This window comes from Lobosporangium transversale (assembly GCF_002105155.1).
Source record: "Lobosporangium transversale strain NRRL 3116 chromosome Unknown BCR41scaffold_21, whole genome shotgun sequence".
Taxonomy (NCBI): domain Eukaryota; kingdom Fungi; phylum Mortierellomycota; class Mortierellomycetes; order Mortierellales; family Mortierellaceae; genus Lobosporangium; species Lobosporangium transversale.
Genome location: NW_019028999.1, coordinates 640,150 through 662,568, shown reverse-complemented (window position 1 = coordinate 662,568; position 22,419 = coordinate 640,150). Strand labels below are relative to the sequence as shown.

The following is a 22,419-nucleotide window of genomic DNA, read 5'->3' as shown; positions in this document are numbered from 1 at the left end:
TTTTTTTTTTTTTTTCCTCCATTTTGTCAACGAAATGCATGCCTGGCAAATCTGTCGATCTTTTGCCAGTCTACAAAGAAGTTTTATATTTCTTCTATATTTGAACAGACATGTAAACAATTATATACTTATATTTTATCTGCATATCTGCATACTGTTTGCAAATATACATCTATATGAGAAAGCATAAATAATCATCATGTCATTAAAATAATATAAAACAACATGTGTAAAATAAAATGTGTGACTTTTTCCTCCAAAACCCAAGAGACCAAGAGACCGAATAAAAAATAATGTCATGCAACAATCTTGTCATGCAACAATCTTGCCATGCCAAAAACATTACAACTTCTTGATCATATTCGTCTGGTGAGAAGTGCGTGCATTTGCCCGGAATGGACGGAAAATAAAAATTAAAAAATTAAAAAATAAAAAATAAAAAAAATGTTTGCAAAGTGCACGAAGCTTAATATCGGCGCTTTTTTTTTTTTTTTTTTTTTACGTTTCTGACCTTTTAGTTGGTTCTAAAAGAGGATAATTCAGCCGAATTGTTGGCTGCACTCTCTGATACACAATGGCTTTCCAATATTGACCTGCAGCTTGCTTTGCTACATGACACGGACATTATTGTAAGTTGCTTTTTTTTTTTTTTTTTTTTTTTTTTTTTTTTTTTTTTTTTTTAAAAAAAAAAAATTTGCCGAGACCATCTTCACTAATTATTTAAAGGTATCAAACAATAAAAAAAAAAAAAAAAAAAAAAAAAATGTGAATAGATCTACCTTTCGAATATCTCTGATCTATACATTCAGTTTGTTGTATATAGAATAATCAAGACATTGCTCTTGCTCTCGAATCTACCGATGGAGTTTGATCAACTTTGTGTGAATCAACTGCAGCATCAGCTTATTCGTAAGCTTTCCCAAAGATTTGTCGATAGCCATACTTTTCCCTCTATTTCGTATGAACAACAACAACAACTACTACTACTACTACAACAGCAACGACAGCAGCAGCGGAACGTTCTTGAATTGTTCCACCTGCTGTTCAAGCATCATCGACATTTGATCCGCCACCTGAAAACCGGTTCAAGTGACCATTCCAGTCAAGAGAAGGAGATTCACAACCATGCTGCATTGATTACTTTAAGGGAATTGACTCTGCTCTCACCGTTCTGGGATCTTGTGTTGCCACAAATCCTTCGTTCGGAAGAGACACAGTACGCGATGTTGAGACTGTTGATTGATCTTGAAAAATATCGCACCATACACAGCATCAAAGAATCATGGTATCGATATGTTGTTCTTTGCCATGAAAATATAAGCCGCTGTACAGATCAGGTAACGATATAAATCGCTGTAAGCAACTATTATAGATATTTATTTATTTATTTATTTATTTACATCTTCAAGCTCATAGACGTCTCTTTATTCAAGCCATCATCACTCCGAAAACTGTTTGAGCTCTTGGGATTATTGGTAAAGGATGCTCCACCAGCTACTGCTGGACCAAGCCCGGATTCTTCCCACAATTTGTCTAACGCTCTGGAATTATCGGTTTACGTTCTCAAGGGACTGGCTCCTTTATTGCTTAAAATCATGACTGCCTTGAGTGAGCATGACCCTGAACTCGATTACTTTTCAACCGAGGCTACTGTTTTTATTTTCTCCAACAACCCTGCCTACACCCAGATCCACAAAGCTCTGCAGCCCCTTGTGTCAAATCCAGAGGCGATCCGTCAGCTAGGCCGCGTGTTTTTGACTGCTGTGCTCTCTATCCTCAGCTCTCTAACGAATCCAAAAGCCCATAGTCAACAGGCTACTGATCTTACAAAGGAAACAGTCATGTTGGACCAGATAGCATCCCAGCTACCGTCCCTTTCTACGTTTCTTCAATCCTGGGTTGGGCCAAAGACCTTGAAAATCCTCTTGAGGATCTATGCCGAAGATGATGCCGGTATCTCATGGTTACTGCTGACCATAGCTCAGATCCATCAGAAACTTGATCAGATATGCTCACATGATGACCATTATTATTTTTCTTCTTCTGTCATCCCATCGCCATCATTGCTGTTATCGGTCAAGGAACTATACATCCATCTTCATCGCCATGTTCATCCACTAGAGGCACTATTCCTGTTTCTGGAAACGATCGGATATGACCACCAGACTTTACTTGATTTACTTTTAACACTGGATGACCAAAGGACAGGAGGGATGCTTAGTGCAATGATGATGGTCTTACGGACCTTTACAGAGCATGAATCAGATCAAAAAACTCTAATCGCACGTTGGCACCACCAGATCATATTGGAAGAAGAAAGCAAGATCATATATGAAGATGATGATGATAATAATGAGCAAATCAGCCCAACAAGAACACAATTGTGTAACATGGAGCTCTGTCTTTCACAGCTGGTTGATCAAATTCGAAAGTTAAATGATAAAAATCTATTCCCTTACAACCCACGGGCCCTCTTGGTAGTACTGGATCACAGTAGAGACATTTTGTCATCCGTCATCGCTACGATACCATATCCTCATTGAGACAATAAACCATTCACATGTGATAGCAAAAAAAAAAAAGGTTAAATTGTGAATAGTTCCCTGCTGGATGCTCATAACCCCCATAAAGGTGGAAAAAAAAAAAAAAATACACAGGAAAGGGTCCTACAGATGCAAGGGAGAGAGAATGGATAGGAGAGGGGAAAAAAAAAAAAAAAAAAAAAAAAAAAACTAATGAAGGAAGCAATTATTAGAAAATAATAAACATTAAACATTTAACCTTCAAGAAAACAAATCAAGCAAACCAGGCACATGAATAAGGGCGAGATTATAATATTAAAGCATATTTTATGCTAGCAAGTATGAAAGAGCTAGCTTGCGCCCACCAGCAGGTATATCCTTTTCTTGATTCTCCTTCTCTGCAGCAGATCGCATTTCCTGTTCACAGGGACCATATGATGCAGTGTCCACATTATGATTCGTCGGTGGAGGATCATGAAGTGGCTCTTGTGCGGATAATTTCTGATGCATTTGTTGCACCTCCTGCGTTGATTCTTCAATCACCTTTCTATCCTCGTCTCTTGCGAGCGACTCTTCTTCATCTTCATCCTGAGACGAAGCCAAATCACGACCTCGCTTGCGAGTCCCCTCATTTGGTGCAGATGATTCTACTATTGTTGAGGATCCTAGACTGCCGATATCGGAACCCGCTGTAGCATCTGTCATTTGAGTATCTCCAATAGCAGCATCAGTGATAGATGAATCCGCTTTAGAAGCCGCCTCCAGTTTGTTTTTTGCCAGCGCTGCTTTGCTTCTTGACATCTTGCCCCAAACTATCATTTTTAAAGAAGACAGAAAAGAAGAAAAATGTTTCATGGTTAAGAACATAAAGCGATACATGGAGGATTGATTAGTTGCAGCTTTGATTGACTTACTGAGGCCACATGCGTTGCAGAGCGTTCTAGGTCCTATTTTTTTTTTTTTTTTTTTTAAAAGAAAAAAATGAGTAAAAAAAAATTTTGTAAACAAATCCTATTGGGCCAGTCTATTGTTTGGATACTTACCCAAAGGTCCTTTGCGCCACTCTGGCGTCTTGACGCTATTACATGAGGTACAACGTAATTGGTGTGGACTAACGGTCTGTCATTCGACAAAAGTGAATCATTAGGATGAATGAGTATAACGGGAGTTATATACCATGATACGAAATAACGATGCAATGCTCTCGTCGCTTCTCTTTGAGCTCCATTATCCTCTATCAACATTATATACTCTTCTCTTCATTATGCCTCAAGTGCCTTACCGCCTCATCCTCGGTTGGTGCATTCGGGTCAATGTCCACACGACATCCCTAAATAAAAAAGGAAAAAAAAAAAAAAAAAAAAAAAAAGTGTTCAATACAAAAGGTATACTATTTATAGGATTGCAGTTAATACGAAATAGATCCTCATCATTGATTTACCATGAAAACCTTGCTTAAAATTTCAGCATTGTAAAGAAGTCGATCTGTTGATCCAGCTTTTCCTTTAATCAAACACTCCCGAATTTCACTTGCATATTCAAATATCTGAAGAAAAAAAAAAAAAAAAAAAAGATCGTCCAGGTTAGCCCATTGAACATCCCTTTAAATAATATGCACTTTCATAGACATCGTTATCCTTAAATATACCATCCGATAATTAATCCGCGATAATGCATAACGTGGTCCCGTCGAACGTTGACTATAAGGTCCACGAAAGCCAGGCCCTTCAGCTGGGATATCGGGGCCTCCTTGATGTCCTGCGGGCATACGATGTTGACGCGAATGATCACGCATGTTCGAATCCATAGAATCGTGTGAATCGAATGTGTTTGGATAATTAGTGGAGCTGCGATTCCGCGGTTGTGGAATGTCTATTGCAGCAGTTGAACGAGGTAATCTAGACTCCGTAGAGGGATCCCATGGTTCTCTGGCGGAACTTGACTGTGGTATTGAAGGTCCAGGAGGAGGATGAGGGCTATTGTTCTCATAGGGTTGACGAGGACCATGATGATCACTATCTGGTCGCTTCCAATGTGATGGTCCAGACATTGAACGGTGCGTTGGCGGTATAGTATGTGCTTCATCCGGTGGAAAGTGTTGAGTTGGTGGTGGTGGTGGTGGTGGTGGTGGTGGTGGCACCTGTTGTGGTGCTTGTGGTGGATAATGGTCGCGTGGCGGATGAGGATGATCGTGATAATCTGAAGGTCTTCCTCGGTCATCGCGGCTTTGATCCATCGTTGGCATTGACACAGCTGAAGACATCCCAGGCGATCGCTCATAGTCTCGTGGATCACAGTTTTCACGTGGATCTCTGGAGGCGCGATAGTCTCGATAGTCTCTTGAGGCTCTAGAGACGCCATTGACTGCATAAGAATGTGGTTGGCTCTCATGAGGCGGGCGGTAAGGTGAAGACTGTTCATCTGGCCCAGAATGAGGATAGGATGGATGACTATCTGATTCATGGGAAGGATAAGTCACCCGCTGTCGAGGGTGTTCCAAGTGAGCACCCTGCGAAAGATAGTTTCGGGCTCCATGTTGAATCATCCTCCCATGTGCATAATTGTCAATATCCTCTGGACTCGACATATTAGGGTGCGTCAAGAGTGCAGAGTGCCCACGATAGGCGTTGAATATCAGGCTGGTTCCCGGACTGAAGTTTTGGACAGAGGCCTGAGGGTAGTCATATCTGAGCTTAGGAAGCTTTGTAGGAAGCCTTGCTTTCGACGGGAGGGGCTCATAAGACCCAGCAATGCCACTTCCAATAACTTCCAAATCCTCTTCCTCCCCTTCAATCCTGGCCACTAGCTTTTTACTATGCGATATCTCCAACATACTTCGTTGTGAGTTGGGGTGATGGTGCAAATGTTGCTGAGGCTGTTGCTGAGTTGGATGGGGATATGAGTAATGAGAGTGTGAAGGAGACAGCTTTTGATGCCAGTGTTCAGTACTGTCAGCTGGTGTATTATTAATATAGCTCGTAGGGTTGTAAGAGGACATTGAGTGCAGGCATGCAAAAACGTTCTAATGAACCAATCTTGATTATATGTGGCTCAACAAAAAAATAGGAGAGGAGAAGAGAAAGTGTGCGTTTGAGCAATGAGATTTTGAGGGTGAGGGTTTTGGGGGGGGTTTGAAGGAAAGGGACGAATGTAATGAACGATGTTTTGAAAATAGTCTTTGACACCTGGGCAAGTAAACTGAAATATATATTGGCCTAAAAGACAAGAGCAAGTGAGACAGACCCTCTGTGTCTAGAATCAGTTGGTTTCAATAGGCTTAATGAGGAAAAAAAAAAAAAAAAAAAAAAAAAAAAGCCAAAGAACTATATAAACGAATGAACGTTTTTTTTTTTATGAATGAGACTCGGCGTGGAAAGGAGACGAGGAAAAATAAGAGTAAATAACGAAAGGAGAGAAAAGAGACAAGAGGAATGAAGAATAATGAACAATGAATGATGGAATATAATGTAGGAAAAAAGAGTGAGAGCGAGTGAGTGAGAGAACGAGAAGGAGGAGGAGTCGTTGTAAGAGAAACAGGTCAAATGTCCTTGATTCAGAGAACCTGGTCGAGTATCCGGATTCAAAAAGCAACAAAATCGCAAAAGAAAGGATAGCCAGGGGAAAAAGAGAAAGAGGAGAAGGGATAGAACACAAGGCTACATCCACATACGCAAAGTAGTGAAGTTGAATACGCAAAGTAGTGAAAGAAAAAAAAAAAAAAAAAAAAAAAAAAAAAGAAAAGAAAAGAAAAGAAAAGACTTCAGAGCATTCAATGCCGATGCCTTTGTTGTGTTTGTTGTTGGATCTGGAAATCTGAGAGCAAGGCAGGAGAGAAATGCTGGGGGGACAGAGGAGCAGGGAAATGGTATGGTATGAGGGAGGAGTGATCTTTGTCAAGACTAAAACTAAAACTAAAACTAAAAACTAAAAAAACTATAAAGCTAATCTGACTCTTTGTTTAGTGCATCGATTTATTCCTGTTTACATCTCCTATTGACATGTATTATTTATTATTTATATATTATTTATTATTTATTATTTATTATTCGTAGTTCTAGGCTTGGTCGTACTTTATTCCTTTGTTTATTTATTGATCGATATGGCCATTTGTTGTCGATGTCTTTCCTGTCCCATCTGTATTGGATCTTTTATTATGCAAACATCTGTGTGCAAGCCTCCTTCTTCTGGCTTTTTTGGATCCTTAATTGCCCGATCCGATCTGTGTTTCCAGCACTCAATTGCAACCTTCAGATTATTCATCGTCACCACTTGCAAGGCAGGAATGTCATGTTATAAATATATATACTTATTAGTGTAAACTCTACAAAGCGTTATTATGCACTTGTAAAGGGAAATTATTAATATTTATATACCTATTTCAATTCCGACCTCATTACAGGTACATGCATCTGTGTATGCTCACTAAAAAAAAAAAAAAAAAAAAAAGTCTCTTTAGTGTTCCCTAACATCGTGGATCTCCAATTTTGTAATGATCGAGATCTGTGTCGATCCCGATATTTTTATTATTTATTTATTTATTTATTTATTTATTTTTCTTCCGAACAACAGAACTGATGTTATTAGACTTTCTGTTAAAAATAAAAAATAAAAAAAAAAAATTCTCTCGCATTATGACTATCTCAAGAGATAGAACGATCAGTGGCCGAGTTTAGTCGGAGACTTAACATGATCCAGAACTATCATGCAATAGCGTGTCGACGTCCTCGTTTCTAAAAACGGATTATGTCAAGCATGAAAGATCAGCTCAGCAATGAGTGAAACCACTATACTAAGAAACAGATGTTTCTATTCAATGATGTTCTGCTTTGCTCGTCTGTTCTTGTTCTCAGTTCATCCCTTCAAATGCATGGACTGTGACTAAAAGACAAAGACGAACAATGATTTCTAATAGTCAATCAGTGCATTCCAAAACTCAAACAATCCAGGATCAAGTCACTGTTTCTCATCACGCTTGCATGCTTTGCAATAATTCTTTAATCCTTGTTCCACTTTCTTTTTACGTTCTGGGGATTCTCATTACTAATAACATAGCCATTTGTACTAGACTAAGCCCAAACAACCTCATCTCGTTCCTAGTCTCCTGATATGGTCTAGGACGATGAAAAGGAAAACAGAATCAATTATGGCAATTGTGGCCCTTAACTGAGAAGAGATGCGCTCACGCACATGTCTGTCTCGCCATGACTGTTCGCCTATTCTTCCAAGGTTTGTGGCAAATGCGGTCTCGAATGCTGTGCCCAAAGACGTTGTTGGTCGCCACTCCGTGATAGCCGCTATGTTATATCTGATGATATTTTTGATAAAGCACAGCAGGATGTGTACTAAAGTGATTGGCGACCTGTTTTATCACTTGCATTGCTTTATTCTGGATGCGCGTCGATGTCGTAGTCCTCGTATTATGGACCTTGTTCTTTTGGATGATGGTAGGGCCATCAAAATGCAGTGTACCGGTTGGGCTGAATAAGCGACGCGGCTCTCGACTGAGGAGTCTCGAAGTGTGTCTACAAGACCATTCTGTATGTTCCCGCAAAAAGAATGTGAAGCCTGGGAGCCCTCCTGTTAGAGTGTTGCGAGGAACGACTTTGTCGTAGCAGTCGAGTAGCGGAAGTAGATGAAAAAATACGCCTACTTGGATAACGAATGTATTAAAGGCGCCCTTTTGGCATCAGGCTTTGCAAGATGATCGAGTGCTCCTTGAGTGCCCATGGTAACAATTATCTGTGGACAATTCATACTTACTAATTCCTCATTTCATCATGTCGCTGCTGCTTATGGGATGGATCTAAAAGTCCAGATCCCTCTTGATCTGGCTCTGTTGCTTCTGGGCAGACAGTTAACCAAGATTAGTAGCTAAGACTCGCAAGATGCTTCATAATGGGTAAAAGAGAAGCTTTGTTCTCGTTACCATACTTCTCCCGGTTGTGTTTTTGAACACTTTCTTGGTCCTCTAGTTCAAAGAATACTCGCAAGAGCATTGTATGGACGGGGCTTTTCCCTTGCTTCCTCGAACCCCAGTTGAAGACCAGTGCCTGTGCTTTTTACTAGCCAATTTGGTAGTGTCCCACAGCCCATGGTTGACGCATCTTTGGATAAGGGCGAGGTTGCGGTCCTTAAGGCAAAGTGGACTCTGGATGGTTGAGTCTGGAAGATATGACTGTGATTTGGGTATGACAATCTGTTGAGCACAAAGAAATTATTGACGTGGAACATCTCACAAACATCGTTGTGGCGAATTGCCCCATGAACAGCCTCAAAGCCCCGTTGGGCCTATTGAGTTGGTAAAATAATAAAATAATGCAAAGAATTTCATTCTGGAATAGGATTTCTCGTTACCATTGCGTTAGATCAGGCAAAGGTTATTTTTTTAACATCTTTGTTGGACCACCTTTGGATTGAGGACACAAAAGACACGGACCTTTTCGCCCAAGGAATATTCAGCCTCGGATTCAGTAATTTTATTTATGGAATTATATACATTAGACCAGAATGAACGCCACTTCTTTTTTAACTTTAATTCCATTTACACACAATGCTGATCAATGGCTGTGATACTCTTGATATTTTTTCTTTTAGCAAATGGATATTTGATCTTGGGTAGTTAGAAATATAGGGAATTTGCTAGAGGAAAAAAAAAAAAAAAAAAAAAAAAAGATTTTTTTCTCGTCATAGATTGTAGGCGAAAGAAAAGAAAAAAAAAATGTTGGCAGTGCAAACATTCGAAGCATTGAAGATGGTCATGGTCATGGTCTGTACATACTTTGGAGCAACATCATTGTTAGTTGAGCAGAGCAATAGTCAGAGTTTGTAAACAGACATGTGTGTGTAAACATATTTTCTGTTGTCTTTCGCCCTCCCCATTCAAAAAAAAAAAAAAAAAAAAAAAAAATACCATCCTGTCTGTCTGTTCTCCCTCACTCCCATTCTTCCCTCCTTTCCCCCCCTCTCTCTCCTCTTCCATACACATCTTACTATTCCAAACTTCAATATTGGCTGACCCCATTGTCCTCGTCTTTTCTTTTACAGGACGTTCATTATTCCTTTGTTCCTTTTTTCCTTTATTCTTTTATTCCTTCCTTCTTTCGTTCATTCATTCATTCATTCCATGTCGAGTGCTACCAACGCCCCTCCGCTCAACCGGAGGGCTTCTATACATTCTGCTCCTCGTCCAGCTCAACAATCTCGACAATACTCAACCCTTGAGATCGAAGTTGAATACATTAGCACAGGACCATTGCCTGCTCCAAGACAGCCCTTACGTGTGAACGAACCCACTAGCCTTTCAGAGGCAAACATCAACAACAAGGCTCAGAAGAATGGAAAAGATGCAGCTCTCAACAGTGTCATGGAGGAGGACGAGGAAGGGGAAGAGACAGGTGCAGGAACAAGAGTAGGTGTCACACGCTATACACAATCCGCACAACCACCCTCAATACCGACATCCACACGACCCTACCCTGCGACACTCCCTCGTCAGCGTCCCTCACGACCCTTATCTGAACAGTACTATCCTTCACAACAACAATCTGCGCACCACCATCATCTGCCAGACGATCAATTTGCTCGAGCCTATCAGCCATCATTACAACCAAGATCCCAGGGAGTCACACCTCCTATTCATTCGAATCGTCCTGGTCCTGGCTTTAGAGGCTACAGTGCTGGCAGCAGTGTTAGTAGTAACGTGAGCGGATCCCAGGGTCAGGCTGCCATCCCACAGAGCGAATACTTACAATCATCACATGCGCAGCACGACGAGACACCCGTTCTTTCATCTGCTGGATCGCAATCTGACGACAATGACGAAGACGAAGTTCACTCACCAGTGGATTGTTTGCATCCAGTCGGAGATGACGATGATGATTATGGTGAGCTAGGAGAGCATTCTGCAGCGGAATTAGGGGCCGAAAGCTTTGGCGGAGCAGACGGTCACAGAGTCCCTAGCAACATTGATCAGAGCGAACACAGAAAGGATGCAAGTTATCATGATGTGCAAGAGGCAGTACCTGAGCTGGAAACGCAGGAGACCCTCAAGAGAGAGCGAACTAGAATTTTAGAGCGGACTGTGGTTAATAATTGCCGTCAAATTGACTTTAAGGATATTACCAACATCCAGCCGTTGAAGCGGGGTGGCTATGGCGAGATTCATACAGCAGAGTGGTCTCGACTTCGAGTTGTCCTGAAACGTGCTCTACCCGAGAACAACGAGGGCGTCGAGCAATTTGATCAAGAGGTATGTCTAGAAATTGGAATACGCTTAGTATGCCTAGTTTATTGACTGTAATGACTATTCAGTTTAAAAATAGGTTGTTGTTTAACAAAAATAACAACATTTTCTCAAAATGTATCTCTTGTCTATGCATTTAAATAATAGCTCGAGATCCTAAAACGAGTGCATGACTATGATTTTATTGTCCCTTTTTACGGCGTAACAACAGATCCTAGCACAAATATTAAATGCATGGTTATGAAGCACTGCACAAATGGGAACCTGTGCGCATTCTTGGAGCTGCATCACGAAAACCTTACATGGTTCGAGCGATACCGCCTTTCAATTGAGATCACAAAGGGACTCGAGTTCCTTCACAAGTCAGGATTCCACCACAGAGACCTGCACAGTGGCAACATTCTGTTAGATGACAAAAGAACAGCCATGATTTGTGACTTTGGATTGAGTCGTTCATCCAATAAAGAACAGACCGCAGAGCTGGCAGCAACAGTTGGAGTTGCCTCTTTTCTGGCCCCCGAGCGCTTCCCACAACAAAGACCGGTTTATTCAGCAGCTTGTGATATCTACAGTCTGGGCGTTATTTTTTGGCATATCTCATCTGGCCGCATTCCCTTTGCTAAGCGATTGCGTGAGCCTATGTTGCTTAGAGAGCTCATGGACGGTTTACGGGAAGAAATTGTACCTGGGACACCAAGAGAATTCCGCGACCTTATCGTCAAATGCTGGGATGTCAAACCATCCAAGAGACTCAAAATCGATGTAGTGATCGCGATCCTCCAAACACTAATGGCCAAGCCCTCGGAACCGGTCCATCAGATCGCAACAGGGTTTGTTGTGCCTAGCGACACAACCTCTGCATCTCTTCCAGTCCCACCAGAGCTTGATGCTCGGATGGCTAGTCTGGAGAGAGCTTCCAATGCCCTTAATCGGATGGTATTTGATATTCAGGATCCTATGATGAGAGAAACCGTGAATTATATTGAACGTATGTTACTTTATCCGAGATCCATTGGTATATGCAACGCAAACTTTGAAGAAAAAAAAAAAAAAAAAAAAAAAATTAACATTCACACATATTATCGTTAATTATACTTTGATTCAGGCACTCGTGCATATTTCAGAGACCAAGGTGTACAATCTGAGCCATATTCACCTGCAAACCCACCCAAGACACCCATATACCTCTGTCCGCTTGTTGGAGACATTCCCGCACTTAAGTACTACCTTACCCACGGGGGACCTTATTACAATCCTATTAACGAGTCCAGCGTCCAGACTGGGGATACTGCGCTCCACCTGGCTTGTCTTTTCCTTGAGTCGCCGATGGATACCATCAAGGTTTTGGTAGAGCTTGGGGCCGATATTAATCTGGAAAATTTGCAAGGTTACACTCCTGTCATGATCTTAGTCTCCTCAAACACACAATATTGTTACGAAGCTCTCAAGTATTTTGTTATGCGCGGAGCCCGGATCCCGGCTTATATTCGCAATCCGATTACACCGCTCAATAGCGCTCAGATTTATGCGCTCAACCTCGTTAATGAGTCACGTCAGTTGTATGCAGGATCCGCGAGCAGCGGCGATGGGTCAGGAGGTACATTGTCTTATTCGAGACAGGAGCGGCGTCAATCTCGGATGCGGATATCACATGCCAATCAAAACGTGTATCAGGAGCGAGGCGGGAAGAAAGTTGAGCGTATGTTTGCACAAGGACGTCCTTTGATTCATGTTGTAGCAGCAATGCAGGAAGATTACCGTATCCTGGATTGCCTTTGTGAAGCTGGCTTGGATCCGGCCATGTCATTTGCGGGCGAAACAGCCTTGGTTGCAGCAGCGGCGCATCTGAGGATTAAAAATGTGGAGTGGTTATTAAACCACGACCTGGATATCAGTACCGAGAGCGGAATTCAAAGAGCAATTAAAGTGGTCAAACTGTTGCATCAGCATCCATATTCGAATGGAGGTGGGCATGGAAAGTCGCTCAGCGCTTCGTCAGCATCCTCGGGAAGACTGAACGATCATCATAAACCAAAAGAGTTTCCTGATGACATCCGTGACCTCGGAAAGTATAGCTGGGCTGGCGTAGCATATGGAGAGGCTGACCGCATGAGTAAGGATATGGTGGGACCTGTATTGAATTTACTTGAACAATGGACAGGTAGTCGACGAATTATAAATCGAAAAGAGGTTGCTACCAAACTTAAGGTCATGTACGGATCGTCTATGGACCCATTTACAAACTACCATGCTAATGGGCCTAGAGCCTCTGCGCTATCCGTTGCAAGCACGAATAGCGATAGTAGCACCAGTAGCCAAGGCAGTACTCATAATAACCACCCACCACATCATGTCCATCAACCATTCCGACAGAACCTAGCAAGGGGCGGATTGATTCATGGAGCACGGTCGCTACGAAAGAGTCAGCGCCATGTAATTGATCAAGTTCTTAATGAGAAGCCGTCCATGCGATTCTGGTGATTTTAGAATCATACTCTTTAACTATAGTTTTAAATACCCTTTCCTCTCTCCTTTTCTCTATTTTTTTTTTTTTTTTTTTTTTTTTTTTAGCATTTGCCAACATTTAATTTTATTTCTTTGTATTTATACACATAATATATAAACAAACGGAGATGATCCTGCCATAAATTGTATCAATGACCAATGAGTCCATTCATCACGTACTGTGCGCCTTGTCGTAGACTCTCATAGAGATCACTATCCTGCCTGTTTTTGGGTCTTGTAGATTTACCACTACGACCATTGCTAGGGCGCCCATGAGCCGACGATGGCGACTTCTTGCCAACAAACAAAGTTTGTTGATTTACCAAAGTCATATCCTCGTCATCCAGGCGCTTCCAGGTATCAACACGGTCGCCATTGTTGCGTATTTCAAAAACTCGTGAGCGTCTTGGAATCGTTGGGCTACCATAAGTACCATAGCCAAGACCACCACCATAGCAAAGATTGATGCCATGGTGGTTCAAGCACTAGTGCGCAATATCAGACAAAAAACAAATAAAGTCAAAAAGTCAAGCACATCATAAGGCCGATACAATAAGAGAATCAATCAAAGGAAGTAAAGCATTTCGCTAGTTACATACATAGTCGTTTAGATGGTCGTGTCCAGCCGTCGTCGCTCTAACATCTTTACTCTCTAAGAAAGCATCAAACATGCCTGAATTATAGGAAGGAGCACTGACACCTTCGGCTTTATCTCCAACCATGCGGACATTATTCTTTTCCTTCAAGTCATCATCATCGTTATCGTCATCCTCATTATCATCCCCAAGGTCATTATACTCTGGGATTGGGATGTGGAAGAACGCCAAAGCATTTGGAATATCATCTGTAGCGTATCGTGATGTGATAACGCGGGATGTCTGACGGAACCATTCAACCTGATCTTCCTTGATCCAGTCCCAGCCAGGGTACTTTAGGTTAAAGCTGTAGGCGCCCGAATCCAGAAAATAGAGATGAAATAAACCATTTCGGGATTGAATATCATTCTCATCACTATCATCAAGCCTTGTTTCCTCTTCGCCTTCATTCTGATTATTATCAAATCCCTGTCGATGAGCTCTCTTACGTCTGTGCTTATGGATACTGAGAACATAATTGCCGGTGCCCGAAATATGGAGAGGTCCACGTTGAGAGAGCGAATAGGGTAAATCCTGTACAGTGCTCATCATCTCTTCGCGCGACAGGTCACCTTCTTCATCATGGTTCCCGAAAATGATCGTCCACGGAATACCACGTTCGACCACAGGACGCGAGTATTTGACAATAGTCTAAGTGGTACAGAACAATATATTATAAAACGGGCAAAACAATAAAAAAAAACAGAAACCATGACATGTATGATCAGAAGAGAGGAGGATATATAGGATGAGCATAAATTCTAAGACTTACCGAGAATGCATCATTGGAAGTCAATCCATCAACGTTATCACCACTGTAAACAACCAGGTCCGGCTTCTCAGCGTCGAGCATGCGCTCCATCATATCCATAGTATTAGTATCACCAATGCATGTCATCTAAAGCGTTACAATGCGACATATTAGCACCACTTAAAAAAAAAAAAAATAGAAAAGAAAAATGCCAGACATCTTTTCTCCTTCTGGATAAAATATGATAGGCATACCGAGCCGGGGGTATTATAGCACGTGTGAGGACCTGTAGCCATATGAATGTCTGCGAATTGGACAATCTTGAATGAGCCATCCTCTTTGAACCGCAACGTTGGCTTCTTGGGTGAAGCGACGCCCGCTGTCCTATAGATGACGTGAGCGTCCCAGTCTGGCACATCCTGTTGAACATCATGCTCAAACAAGGTAGCATTCCAACTGCTGGGCACAGGATTAGGTCCAAGCTGGATGGCTATATTGTCAATGGCCTGGGGGTTGTCGTCTGTGACACCACGTTTGTATGAGATATAGACGTTACTGCCCTTGTAGCGGACACCCGTATCTATAGCACCTCCATCTACATCTTCTTTGTCGCCTTTATTTTGCTCCTTCAAACTCATCTTTATGCTAGTGATGGGCAATGTCCCTGGAACAGACTTATAAAATAGATAAAGGTATCGCTTCAGAGTGCCTGTGATGATGGGACGATTGACGCGTGTCCAAGAATCATCCAACGTGCAGAGCGGCAATATACATGCCTTAGTGGCAATGTGGGTGATTGGCTCTCGTGAACCTGCCTTTTTGTAATAGAGATACACCCATTGCCCACCTGAGGAAGTTGAAGTTAAAAAGGAAAAATTGTAAACATAAATGCATTCATTAGATCTACAACAAAGCATTGTCGCATAATAAAAAGCTCCTTCACCTGTGCCAGAGTTCAAATCCATAGGGAGACGGTCGTAACCGATCGCAGCATGACTATCGTAACCATACTTGATAACAATACTCTCTATCGGAGACTGTTTAGGATCTCGTTTTACAAACATGGTCAAGGTGGGGCCATGGGTCCCATCATTCAAATTGCCATGGATTCGCTCCCAGTCAGGACCCATGTCGGCGTCCTCGCCCTGTAAGACAGAAATATGTGTTATAGGAAGTTTGGGACGGCGATGAAAGCGAAGATTCTTTATGCTACTATCATCTGTGTTCTTGTTGTCAACCGTTTCATGAGAGCAACCGCTTCTTATATAACCAGAATATGGTTCATCCTGTTCAACGTCTGTGAAGTGTAGATGGACAAAACTACCACGAGAGAACTTGTTAATATCCTGCTGAATCTTTCGATACCCAGGAATGACGCAATTGTCTTCTGGGCAAGTCGTTACACGAATGTCGATGATTCCTCTCGCTTAAAATGGAACAAGAAAAAAGAAAATTTTTTCAGTAAGGGTCACCGTGCACAGATAAACTCAATACATCATGTGGACAGTAAAGAGATTCTAGTGCCAAGAAGCCAAGAGATGCTTCGGTTGCAGGATGCATAGGTGTGTATGAGCACGCTGGAGGGAAGGGATGGGGAAAAGTCGTTAATACCTTTGACCAGCTGAACAGAGTATGAGAGCCCGAGGGCCAATGATGACCAGGCAAGAAACCTCATAGCGACTGTTGTGGTTCGGAGGTTATGGAAAGAGAATGTGATGCAATTATAGTGAATGAGGAAATACGAATGAGAAGAAAGAAGAGAAAGAGGTTTGAGAGAGGGAGAGAAAGAGAGAGAGAGAAAGAGAGGGAGAGAGCGAGAAAGAGAGAAAGAGAGAAAGAGAGCGAGAAAGAGAGAAAGAGAGAGATTGATATGAAAGAAGCAACCGTTTAGTCATGATGCTGGATGATGGCACCTTATGATGTACTACTGTACGTGCTTAAAATTTGCTCTGATGAAATTAGCTACTTCGGCCAGCTGACGGCCAAAATTGTGATCATATCTCAAAACATCAAGGATGAATAGAGCTAGTCATGCATGCACACTCTGTCTTGATGGCTTGAATTGGTCCGTGTATTCTGAGAGGGCAACACTTTGGCGGAGTCCAGAATGTAGGTGCAATGCGAGGCGAACAATAGCTTTGGCCTCAGTCACGTACAGTACAGTAGTACATGTAGTTGTTTGTTTTTATTTATTGACTTTTTGGCACAGAGTCCTCTTTTTCGTTCTCCCTCACTACCCTCAATACGCGATGAATTCCCCTTGGGATGCCCCACCTTCAGGTGGTGGTTGGAACATGCCAGTAGCGGCAGCGTCTGACAACATGTCTACCGACTTTAATAACGATTGGACTCAAATGGCAAAAAAGATGGAGGCTTCCATGATTTCTGAAAATGTCAAGCATTCTCATTCAAATGGTATAGAATAATGCGACTTCATTATTTACTTTTTTTTATCTAGTTTTGGTTTGCTTTTGGCCCTTCATGATGGCATCTAAATAAGGCTCTCACCCACTCTATTTATGGTAGATGATGTACAAGAAAAGTCTTCATTTACCTCAGAAAAGGCTTCGTTTGCTCCAGAAAAGGCTTCGTTTGCTCCAGAAAACTCTTCGTTTGCTCCAGATCTTGATGGTGAGCTTCTGCTTCTTCCGATATGATTACTACTTGGATACATATTATACTGCTATTCATGATGCTTACCCAAATAAATCATGCTTCATTATCTCTTTAAAGAACCACCCGCAGAGAAGCTTGAGGATGTTTGGCCTTTGTTTCTAGAAGCTGATAAGACACGCGACTTGGACGATGTGAAACCAATGTTGGGACGAATATGTGATTTATATAGGGGAAGGAGCTGGAGAGACTTGGAAGAGAAGCTTCGAGCAGATAATTGCAACACCTATTTGGTAGCCACGGTAAATTGAATACTGATTGATGATCACACGATTGTATGAAGGATGTGAGCTATTCTAAGATGTATATTGACGGGAGCTAATTTGCACTATATCACTTTTAGAATGAGCCTGTTGGCTTTGGGTATACACTTGTTAATCTTAAAGGTGAGCCTAGACAGGAGTTTCGTGTTATTCCATCCTTTATCAAGCCTGGAACCGTAAAGAGAGGCCGCATGTCCATCGGGATGGCCACAAGTTATGAAGAGAACCTCATGAGGCTCGAGAGAGGCGGCATTGTGGTTCCAAGCCGTATTCCGAGATGTCATAACTGTAAACAGGAAGGCCATGTAGTCTCTGAATGCCCTGAAGATAAACGAGAATCTGATAGATCAGAATATTTTGGGAAATGTTACAACTGTGGCTCTGAAGAGCACCGTACGCGTACTTGCCCGGAACCTCGCAAAGTACAGGTCTGCAGGAACTGTAACAGGGAGGGTCACATCAGCAGAGAATGCACTGAACCGCCTGCATCCATTACTTGCAACCGATGCGGACGCGAGGGTCACAGGATACGCGAGTGTACCGAGCCCCGAAGAGACGTGACCTGTAACCGCTGTAACGAAGTTGGTCACATGGCACGCGATTGTACCGAGCCTCGGAGAGATATTAACTGTAACCGTTGTGGCCAGGTAGGCCACATGGTGCGGGATTGTACCGAGCCCCGGACAGATGTCACCTGTAACCGTTGCGGACAGCTTGGTCATATGGTGCGGGACTGTTCGGAGCCCCGAACAGACGTTACCTGTAATCGCTGTGGAAAATTTGGTCATATGGTACGGGACTGTACTGAGCCCCGAACAGACGTTACTTGTAATCGTTGTGGACAGTTTGGCCACATGGTGCGAGAATGTACCGAACCTCGAACAGATGTCACTTGCAACCGTTGTGGACAGTTTGGTCACATGGTGCGGGATTGTAGAGAACCTCGAACAGACATTACCTGTAATCGTTGTGGGCAACTTGGTCACATGTCGCGCGATTGCGAGCAACCCAGACACTCTTCGGCCACCAAATGTTATAATGTATGTTTACTTTTAAGTTATTTCAAGAACATCGTTAGCTTGTTGTATTTAATACAGATCTTAAGCTTACAAGACTTCCATTCCAACATTTCTTCGAAAACTTTAGTGCGGCCAGGTCGGTCATAGGGCTTCCGATTGTATCAACGAACGAGTTGAGGGTGCACGCGAACGCCGTCCTCCCCCTCAAAGATATCAACTCAACTTCTAGGGAGATATTCGCAATTGAGGAATCCGACTTGAAAATAAGGGAGTTTTAAAGTACCAATCTAAACATGCTTTTAAGGGATGCATTCTTGCTATGTCTCTCGAAATATAATTCCTCATTTTGTCAAAAATGTAATTACAAGTATCGAGGCGATGTTTTTGAAACAAATAAAAGAGAACTTTTTTTTGTTTTACTGCTTCGATCCTGGTAAATAGTCATTTTTGCCTTTTTATGAAATCGGGCCTATTTCTGGTTTGCAAAATAGCTTCAAGCGGAATGCATCGACACCATTGAGGTAATACCGGTAGAGTCTTTTATCTTTGATAAACCCCATCTGCTGGTATAGTGCTATCGCACTCTGATTTGTATACTCTGTCTCCAAGACGATCTTGTTAAAAAAAAAAAAAAAAAAAAAAAATTGAGAGTAAGAGGAAAGGCAACGAGAATGTATAAAAGCAAAGTTGCAAAAAAATAAAAGTAATACCTCGTCTGCGCCAGCTTGTTTCATGGCCTCAATGGCCATAAGGACCAAAGTCGATCCAATCCTCCGTTTCCGGTACTCTTTCGAGACAGCCAGCATGGCGATGTAACCACGGTTGGACCTAGCGCTCCCATGTATGTCTAATCTGCAGACAATTACCCCTACACATTTGTCCTTTTCCCTATCCATAGCCTAGAAAGAAAATATAAAATAAAATAAAATAAAACATGTGAGATGTAGTTTTCAACAAACAATAACCTTGGCACATCAATGTTCAGATGCATGGGACAGCAACATACAAGAAATGAGAGCTTGGGCCATTGATGTAAAAAGTATCGATAGGTATAAATGGAGTACGGTTCTGAAAGATCATTCTCAATCAGACTGATCATACCCTGAAGCTGATGTTCTGATTCATAACCAATGTAGTCAATCGGTGGAAGTCCTGTACTATCATTGGCAGTAGGGGCTGTTGCCTTATCCTTCTCTGACGAGCTCTTGGCACTTGTAGTAGTAGTAATGGTAGTAGTAGTGGCAATTGCTGTTGTATTGCCTTTGCCAGTACCTTTGCCCTTCAGATCATCAGATTTTGACTCCTCTGACTTTGATTTCTTTTTCGCTTTCGGCTTTGTCATCGATTACTTCTGATGAATTGGATAGTCAAGATTGTTAAACGAAATGAGCGATCAAGTGCATCTATCTAATCAAATTTCCATTTGAAGCGGTCACCACTCCAACTTTATTGCATAGTTAAGTCAATTAAAAACAGCAAACACAAATGGTATATTTATATACAAAGTAATAATTGTCGTCATGAAAGCATGTAGGTTGCTAGAAGAGCAACCCAGGAGAGTATCGATACCGACAGTTGATCCACCACTATTGTTGCCTCAGCAGAAGGAGATATGGTTTCCGATGATTTAGTTGGTGATTGGTCTTGCTTTGGAAGAGCACCAGGCATATCACTTACGCCCCTGATGATACTCACAACAGGCATAGAAATATTATTTGATCCTTGCTGATTCTTTCCTAACGAAGAGCTTGCTGCCCTATCTTCCGCGTTGAAATGAGTATGATCACGATTGCCTTCAAGTAACTCCAGTTCAGTAGAAAGTCGCATTAATTCCTCGTAATTGGAAAGAGACTTTTGAAATTCACTTTCGTATCCCGACAATCTTTCCACGAGACTTGACAATTGTGCTTCACGTTCCCGAAGATTTTGCTTCAACACACGCTCCCCATCTATTTCATAAATAGTTAACCATAGTAGTATATAAATGTATAAAGATTAGACACAGGCCATAAATTCTAATACAGAAGAATGATTGTTTCATGAAGGAGGAAAAAAAAAAAAAAAAAAAAAAAGTTTTCACATACCACACTTGCGTCGATACTTCTCCTCTGCCTGTTGGAATGCCGACTGCCACATCCTCAACGAGGCTGTCAGATCCTTGACCTGCACACAAAGTTCCCGTGTCGCTTCAGCCTCATATCTTGGGTGCGTGAGCTCCATATGGCTCGCATATGCCGCCTGCAACTGTCGATGCATCCAATCCACCTGTTGAACCAAAAACTCACACTCCTTGCGCCAACCATTAGTTTCCTCTTGCAGATCTTCACCATCATTGTTGGCGGTTATCCTGGCAAGATGGGCGTTGACTTTATCAAGCTCCAGATTTAATAGCATATTGGTTCGTTTAACATGCGAGATCTCCAGTTCCAATGCTTCCATTTTTGATTTCATATTGATCCAATCTTGGATAGGCATCTCTTGATATTTGTAAAGACTGGATATGTAGGATGACAATCCACGTTGAGCTGCGCTAACATGGTTGGACTCGAACATACTGTGCGATTTTGCTCGAATCATTGCTCCAGAGTGATAGGAAGTTGCGATCAGATCAGTATGTTCAATATCAGCACTGCCTTCAGAACTATGATCATCTAATACATTCAATGGATGAATAGATGGGATAGCGAGGTTGTCGATGAGTGACCTATTAACTCCTGGGTCGTCATTATCACTTGGTTCGATTATAAAAGGCTGTTTGACCTTTGCTTGCTGTTTCATGCTCTCATGACGTTTGCGAAGTTGGCTGGGTAACATTGGCTGGTTAGCATCCACTTCTTCGATAGTGCAGTCTCCATCTGTAAAAGTAGGTGATAAAGTATGAGGTGGTGTTGAGGTTCTTCGGGCTGTGCTATCGAGTTCGAAACTAGATGAATGAACCTGTTCCTCGGAAGAACAAATGGATGAAATTAAGGTTGATTGTTGAATGGTATCAGCTGTGGTGACAATAGTAGTAATGGGTATGAGTACGGTAGGTAAAGAGTTGGTGCGATGTGGATGATCTGGATGAGGGAATTGGTGGGGCGACAGGGGAGGAGAAGGTAGACTAGGCATTGCTGTGGTAGTGTTGCTGTTGTTGTTGTTCAAGGTCTTCTTGATAGTGTCGATCTCCTAATTGAGAAAAGTCAAGGCAAAAAAAAAAAATAATATCAGAAAAGCCCAACATCGATTGTTCTTCTGGTGGCGCTCTCAAGATCCAATGGCTTTTAGGTCCTTCTTCTTTCTTTATGGGAATAATGTCATGTGTATGTTATTAATTTGCTCAGTTGGTGGTAAAAAAAAAAAAAAAAAAAAAAAAAAAAAAGAAACTGATCTCCATTCATTGTCCATTTATTCATGTCCGTGTGAGAGAGAGCATGTGGGAGACAATAAGAATGATTCCAAAGTTGACCACTACCTAGCTCCTGTCATTATTTGATTAGATCGTATCTTCATTGCATGAGAACTGATGATTAAGGTGATAAAAGGAGGAATTAAAGAGAGAACTTACAGGACAAGAGACTGTAGGATGAACTGCTTCATGGTTTGATACATCAGCCGTCGAATGTGTGGTTGTGATGGGGATGATAGGGGGACGTTCCAAGGTCATGAGGGATATTCGTTCTGGAATTATAAATACTAAATAAAGAGTAAAAGGTCTGCTCTGCTGCTGATAGAAAATAGAGGACAGTGGGATGACGAGAAAGAGTGTATGAGTGAGCGTGAGTGAGTGTGAGTGAGTGAAAGAGGGTGTATGAGAGAAAGTGAGAGAA

At 42.0% G+C, this 22,419-nt stretch overlaps 10 protein-coding genes across 10 annotated transcripts; 5 read left to right on the top strand and 5 right to left on the bottom strand.

Annotated features, from left to right (window-relative positions):
* Positions 1-544: 544 nt before the first annotated feature.
* BCR41DRAFT_354907 (hypothetical protein) lies at positions 545-2,554 on the top strand. Its single transcript, XM_022024421.1, has 3 exons — positions 545-629; positions 774-1,337; positions 1,410-2,554. The coding sequence occupies exons 2-3, from the start codon at positions 861-863 to the stop codon at positions 2,541-2,543; spliced, it is 1,611 nt and encodes a 536-aa protein (XP_021880936.1). The 5' UTR covers positions 545-629; positions 774-860; the 3' UTR covers positions 2,544-2,554.
* Positions 2,555-2,812: 258 nt separating this feature from the next.
* On the bottom strand, positions 2,813-5,810 carry BCR41DRAFT_422678 (hypothetical protein). The gene is made up of 6 exons (XM_022030178.1): positions 4,171-5,810; positions 3,964-4,068; positions 3,805-3,852; positions 3,566-3,641; positions 3,437-3,469; positions 2,813-3,334 (listed from the first exon to the last, which is right to left on the bottom strand). The coding sequence occupies exons 1-6, from the start codon at positions 5,518-5,520 to the stop codon at positions 2,850-2,852; spliced, it is 2,097 nt and encodes a 698-aa protein (XP_021880935.1). The 5' UTR covers positions 5,521-5,810; the 3' UTR covers positions 2,813-2,849.
* A 2,091-nt stretch (positions 5,811-7,901) lies between these two features.
* Positions 7,902-8,140, top strand: BCR41DRAFT_354905 (hypothetical protein). Its single transcript, XM_022024420.1, has one exon. The coding sequence runs from the start codon at positions 7,913-7,915 to the stop codon at positions 8,132-8,134; it is 222 nt and encodes a 73-aa protein (XP_021880934.1). The 5' UTR covers positions 7,902-7,912; the 3' UTR covers positions 8,135-8,140.
* Positions 8,141-9,417: 1,277 nt separating this feature from the next.
* Positions 9,418-10,907, top strand: BCR41DRAFT_88253 (hypothetical protein). Its single transcript, XM_022031063.1, has one exon. The coding sequence runs from the start codon at positions 9,646-9,648 to the stop codon at positions 10,813-10,815; it is 1,170 nt and encodes a 389-aa protein (XP_021880933.1). The 5' UTR covers positions 9,418-9,645; the 3' UTR covers positions 10,816-10,907.
* A 40-nt stretch (positions 10,908-10,947) lies between these two features.
* BCR41DRAFT_293436 (kinase-like domain-containing protein) lies at positions 10,948-11,544 on the top strand (the record flags this gene model as incomplete). The annotated part of the gene is made up of 1 exon (XM_022020383.1): positions 10,948-11,544. A coding segment is annotated over one exon (597 nt), but the record flags the coding sequence as incomplete, so codon positions are not given.
* Positions 11,545-13,340: 1,796 nt separating this feature from the next.
* On the bottom strand, positions 13,341-15,225 carry BCR41DRAFT_354902 (Metallo-dependent phosphatase-like protein). Its single transcript, XM_022024419.1, has 4 exons — positions 14,910-15,225; positions 14,677-14,802; positions 13,869-14,555; positions 13,341-13,754 (listed from the first exon to the last, which is right to left on the bottom strand). The coding sequence occupies exons 1-4, from the start codon at positions 14,949-14,951 to the stop codon at positions 13,419-13,421; spliced, it is 1,191 nt and encodes a 396-aa protein (XP_021880931.1). The 5' UTR covers positions 14,952-15,225; the 3' UTR covers positions 13,341-13,418.
* A 1,607-nt stretch (positions 15,226-16,832) lies between these two features.
* Positions 16,833-17,908, top strand: BCR41DRAFT_88178 (hypothetical protein). The gene is made up of 5 exons (XM_022031061.1): positions 16,833-17,070; positions 17,182-17,286; positions 17,389-17,570; positions 17,672-17,797; positions 17,857-17,908. The coding sequence occupies exons 1-5, from the start codon at positions 16,905-16,907 to the stop codon at positions 17,875-17,877; spliced, it is 600 nt and encodes a 199-aa protein (XP_021880930.1). The 5' UTR covers positions 16,833-16,904; the 3' UTR covers positions 17,878-17,908.
* BCR41DRAFT_354899 (hypothetical protein) lies at positions 17,717-18,631 on the bottom strand. Its single transcript, XM_022024418.1, has one exon. The coding sequence runs from the start codon at positions 18,377-18,379 to the stop codon at positions 17,939-17,941; it is 441 nt and encodes a 146-aa protein (XP_021880929.1). The 5' UTR covers positions 18,380-18,631; the 3' UTR covers positions 17,717-17,938.
* A 171-nt stretch (positions 18,632-18,802) lies between these two features.
* On the bottom strand, positions 18,803-19,995 carry BCR41DRAFT_337369 (acyl-CoA N-acyltransferase). The gene is made up of 3 exons (XM_022022068.1): positions 19,617-19,995; positions 19,321-19,509; positions 18,803-19,224 (listed from the first exon to the last, which is right to left on the bottom strand). Exons 1-3 carry the CDS (start codon positions 19,950-19,952, stop codon positions 19,066-19,068), a joined length of 684 nt encoding a protein of 227 aa, XP_021880928.1. The 5' UTR covers positions 19,953-19,995; the 3' UTR covers positions 18,803-19,065.
* A 23-nt stretch (positions 19,996-20,018) lies between these two features.
* Positions 20,019-21,605, bottom strand: BCR41DRAFT_88192 (hypothetical protein). Its single transcript, XM_022031062.1, has 3 exons — positions 21,371-21,605; positions 20,695-21,261; positions 20,019-20,559 (listed from the first exon to the last, which is right to left on the bottom strand). Exons 2-3 carry the CDS (start codon positions 21,185-21,187, stop codon positions 20,129-20,131), a joined length of 924 nt encoding a protein of 307 aa, XP_021880927.1. The 5' UTR covers positions 21,188-21,261; positions 21,371-21,605; the 3' UTR covers positions 20,019-20,128.
* Between the last annotated feature and the right edge of the window lie 814 nt (positions 21,606-22,419).

Excerpts from the sequence above, each read along its gene's own strand:
- BCR41DRAFT_88192 (XM_022031062.1), bottom strand. The coding sequence starts at position 21,187 with ATGATTCGAGCAAAATCGCACAGTATGTTCGAGTCCAACCATGTTAGC. Across the intron at positions 20,560-20,694 it reads GAAGTATCGACGCAAGTGTG|ATGGGGAGCGTGTGTTGAAG; the intron begins GTATGTGAAAAC and ends TTTATGAAATAG.
- BCR41DRAFT_354905 (XM_022024420.1), top strand. The coding sequence starts at position 7,913 with ATGCGCGTCGATGTCGTAGTCCTCGTATTATGGACCTTGTTCTTTTGG.
- BCR41DRAFT_337369 (XM_022022068.1), bottom strand. The coding sequence starts at position 19,952 with ATGACAAAGCCGAAAGCGAAAAAGAAATCAAAGTCAGAGGAGTCAAAA. Across the intron at positions 19,510-19,616 it reads GGCCCAAGCTCTCATTTCTT|GCTATGGATAGGGAAAAGGA; the intron begins GTATGTTGCTGT and ends TTTTCTTTCTAG. Across the intron at positions 19,225-19,320 it reads AACAAGCTGGCGCAGACGAG|ATCGTCTTGGAGACAGAGTA; the intron begins GTATTACTTTTA and ends TTTTTTAACAAG.
- BCR41DRAFT_88253 (XM_022031063.1), top strand. The coding sequence starts at position 9,646 with ATGTCGAGTGCTACCAACGCCCCTCCGCTCAACCGGAGGGCTTCTATA.
- BCR41DRAFT_354907 (XM_022024421.1), top strand. The coding sequence starts at position 861 with ATGGAGTTTGATCAACTTTGTGTGAATCAACTGCAGCATCAGCTTATT. Across the intron at positions 1,338-1,409 it reads TAAGCCGCTGTACAGATCAG|CTCATAGACGTCTCTTTATT; the intron begins GTAACGATATAA and ends TACATCTTCAAG.
- BCR41DRAFT_354899 (XM_022024418.1), bottom strand. The coding sequence starts at position 18,379 with ATGACCAAATTTTCCACAGCGATTACAGGTAACGTCTGTTCGGGGCTC.
- BCR41DRAFT_354902 (XM_022024419.1), bottom strand. The coding sequence starts at position 14,951 with ATGGCTACAGGTCCTCACACGTGCTATAATACCCCCGGCTCG. Across the intron at positions 14,803-14,909 it reads GCTATAATACCCCCGGCTCG|ATGACATGCATTGGTGATAC; the intron begins GTATGCCTATCA and ends GTAACGCTTTAG. Across the intron at positions 13,755-13,868 it reads ACGACCATCTAAACGACTAT|TGCTTGAACCACCATGGCAT; the intron begins GTATGTAACTAG and ends ATTGCGCACTAG.
- BCR41DRAFT_422678 (XM_022030178.1), bottom strand. The coding sequence starts at position 5,520 with ATGTCCTCTTACAACCCTACGAGCTATATTAATAATACACCAGCTGAC. Across the intron at positions 4,069-4,170 it reads CGCGGATTAATTATCGGATG|ATATTTGAATATGCAAGTGA; the intron begins GTATATTTAAGG and ends TTTTTTCTTCAG. Across the intron at positions 3,853-3,963 it reads TTTTAAGCAAGGTTTTCATG|GGATGTCGTGTGGACATTGA; the intron begins GTAAATCAATGA and ends TTTTTTATTTAG.
- BCR41DRAFT_88178 (XM_022031061.1), top strand. The coding sequence starts at position 16,905 with ATGAATTCCCCTTGGGATGCCCCACCTTCAGGTGGTGGTTGGAACATG. Across the intron at positions 17,287-17,388 it reads GTTTGCTCCAGATCTTGATG|AACCACCCGCAGAGAAGCTT; the intron begins GTGAGCTTCTGC and ends ATCTCTTTAAAG. Across the intron at positions 17,571-17,671 it reads ACACCTATTTGGTAGCCACG|AATGAGCCTGTTGGCTTTGG; the intron begins GTAAATTGAATA and ends TATCACTTTTAG.